The 3,246-nt window shown below is 42.4% G+C and overlaps 1 protein-coding gene across 1 annotated transcript in view; it reads left to right on the top strand.

Annotated features, from left to right (window-relative positions):
* The first annotated feature begins 767 nt into the window (after positions 1-767).
* Positions 768-3,246, top strand: part of LOC106805028 (RAC serine/threonine-protein kinase-like) — a 2,998-nt gene continuing 519 nt past the window's right edge. The window contains exons 1-2 of the mRNA XM_014806496.1: positions 768-772; positions 2,816-2,903. Of these exons, the coding sequence (XP_014661982.1) occupies positions 768-772; positions 2,816-2,903 (93 nt within the window). The remainder of the gene's footprint in view (positions 773-2,815; positions 2,904-3,246) is intronic.

Below are 3,246 nucleotides of genomic sequence, written 5' to 3'. Positions count from 1 at the left end.
TGTCGTGCGGTGCGTCGTTGTGTGATGCGGTGAGTGCATGTGTGTTGCGGTGTTGTTGCATGCAGCTGTGTGTGTGCTGTTGCGGTTGCCGTGAGTGCACAAACGGCCCAACTGTGTTGTGTGTGTGGGTGTGCACATGTGCGTGCGTAGCCTGCATGTGTGCAGTTGAGTGTGTTTGCTTGCGCGTGTCTGTTGATGCTGCGTATGGTCTGTATATGCATATGCGTCCCGTAATACATAAGTTTATTAAACATAAGTGTATATTTAGTTTGTGCGTAAGAGGTTGTGTGCGGGCATTTGTGAGTGTGTGGGGGGGGGGCGAGGGGAGGCGTAAGACAACATTTAATGTATATAGGTATACATTTACATAAGTATAATTAAGCATAAATTTATGATAAGTAATTAATGCCTTTATATTTCATGAGCAGCATATTGTTGTAGTCTGGTATGGTATCTTATATGTGGTAGTCTTGATATGGCATTTAATTGCATAGTCACAGGGTCATATGCTGTCGAAAAGCATACATCCCTGAAGAATAAATTAGTTTGAAGGAGAGCAATTTGATTTTTAGCTCATCTGGACGTATAGTCGATTGAGCTTGGTGATCGATTGCATGATTGTCCGGGCGTCGCGGCGTGCGTGCGTGACAACAGTGGCACAAATCTTACGTCCTCGACGTGCGGTCTTACGCTATTCGGGAGTCAGGGGGGGATCGATGAAAAGGACTGGGATGACAGAATTTTGGGGGTAGGGTCATAAGGTCAAGATGGGGTAAGTACTAAAGGAGGCGGAATATTTTCCCCTTACTTAATGTATATGCGAGGAATACGGATTGCGGCACAATCTTTTACGGTCGACCTAAGCTCTTAATATTCGGTCTGTACTAGCAGATGTTGTTAGTCCGAGTCCGCACACGAGGTCGGTCGATAGTCGACCCGAAGGTCAAGAGTCGAGTCGCGCCACCGCAGTCCCGAGTCCCGATGTCGCGCCACCGAGTCGAAGTCGAGTCCAGAGTCAAGTCCGTTTGATAAAAAAAGGCGAAAAAATCTAGAAAAAAGGGAAAAAATCGCAACAGCGTTCGATAGATCATTTCGACTGTAGCCCTATTAGGTCAGCCGAAAACACAGAGCACGCAGGTCATACGAAATCGTGTACAGTATCGGATCCATTTGTGTTTACGAGATGACAGGTTGTTGAACCAAAATGAGGCAGGAGCTCAGTACTTTCGAAGTGGTAGAGAAGTGAGAAAGAAAGTGGTTAGAAAAAGCGCAACAGGGAGACAGTGACAGCAGATTCAAACCAAGTGACAATGGGAATCTATCGAGCCATTGAAACGTTACAAAAGATTAGTGCGCCGTGTATCTAGAACCTAGGAGTTTAGTTTTAAATTCTGTAAACTGCGTGTTAATATTGTTACAGTGATATGTACTATATCGTATAGTAGTGGCACTCGTCGGCCTCGACCTGAGTCCTCGAGTCATGGAGGGCTCGAGTCCGAGTCCGAGTCCGAGTCATTGCACTCCGAGGCCAAGACCGAGACCGAGACCAAGGAAAACGGTCTCGAGGCCAGTCTCGAGGCCAAGACCGGCCTCGAGACCTACAACACTGGTGTATAGTGAGTGTGATGGGCAGGAAACCCATCACCAGTGCGAAATTGGAGGTCACAGGTCAAAGGTCAGATATCAGACATTTTCTGACGACATGGCCTAATGGACAGAGTGAAAAACTTTTTTGTTTCAGCGCTGACCTACCATATTTATCACTTTATTGAAAGGACCATGAAATGTGTTTTCCACTGATGTGCGTTGAGTAAGTGTTTGATAACCTTTTGATCCTCAAGAGGAGGGTCAAACATGGATTCCTGAACTGCCTCAATGATGTCACAGTGTTCTCATATTCATGGCGCATCCATAATATAGAAAGCCAATAAGTCTGGATAGCCGAACGGGTACAGCACAGGATTACGGCTCAAAGGTCCTTGGATCGAATCCCATCAGATTTTTTATTTACCTGTTTTCTGTATTTTTCTATCTTTATCCATTTAACAATTTTTTTCCAATTAACGCAAATATTTACATGATTTATTTACAACAATTTAATATCAACAAATAATTTTTACTACATTACAACTATTATTTTTTTTCATTAGGGTTAGGGTTAGGGTCACAATGCACCATAAAATATGAGTTTCAGGCATGCGATTTGTATCAACCAATGGGATTTGTGAGGTATGCAGAATGCAGAAGGTTGCTGCAATGATGTGTACGCTACTGCATATCTGCATATCTGCATATCTGTGCCTAACTAAGGTGTCACTACGCACGACTTAAATGTTACGTTTATAACCGTAGCAACAGACCTCAGATGAGCCCAGATGCTCTGCGGCTCTTGTTTAATGATAATGAGTTAGTTACTAGACGAAATGTTAAATACTAAACAAGCAAATATCTACATGGGTGTTAACTGTCCGTCCGTCTGTAGATGGATTTCCGTCTTGAAAAAAATTCAGAATTTTCTTTTTAATTTTTAAAATTTTTTAATTTTTAAAAAGTGAATTGCATCTAATGATCTTAACTATGTATGCTTGTTATATATTCTTGTATAATAGTGTTTTGTCCAAGTGTTTATGTTACAAATTAAATAGATTGTAGTATTTTCTAAATTTCTCTTATCAGGAAATGTCACCAAATATGTTTTATATTGCACAGAATCCATAGCATTGTAAATCAATAAAGGTAATGATTATTATCAGACTAATTATTACATTTTTAAAACAACATTTAAATTGTATAATTTTTTCTCGCCATGTTGCAGATTGGGAGGAGGCCCCGAGGATGTGAAAGAAATTAAGATCCACCCATTCTTTACTTCCATTAATTGGAAAGATCTAGCAGAGAGAAAGGTAAGGCAAGCAGAGGGGTGTTGATGGCATATGTTTTCATAGACGGCTGCACAATGCATGTTTGCATGTTTCGTGATCATTAACGCCTCCCCCCCCCATATCTCCCACGCACACATACACTCACTACTTCGCTCTATCTGTGACACCTCCCACACATGCGCATGCACACGCACACACATGCTCACTCCCTCACTACTTCGCTCTGTCTGTGATGCCTACCACACACACGCTCGTAATAACACACGCACGCACGCACTCACACACCAACTCACACATACACACACACACACACACACACACACACACACACATGTACACATGTACACATCACACACACACACAC

Source organism: Priapulus caudatus, unplaced genomic scaffold, assembly GCF_000485595.1.
Source record: "Priapulus caudatus unplaced genomic scaffold, Priapulus_caudatus-5.0.1 Scaffold97, whole genome shotgun sequence".
NCBI classification, from domain to species: domain Eukaryota; kingdom Metazoa; phylum Priapulida; class Priapulimorpha; order Priapulimorphida; family Priapulidae; genus Priapulus; species Priapulus caudatus.
Note: the sequence above shows the minus strand (reverse complement) of the source record. Positions and strands in the feature narration are given on the sequence as shown.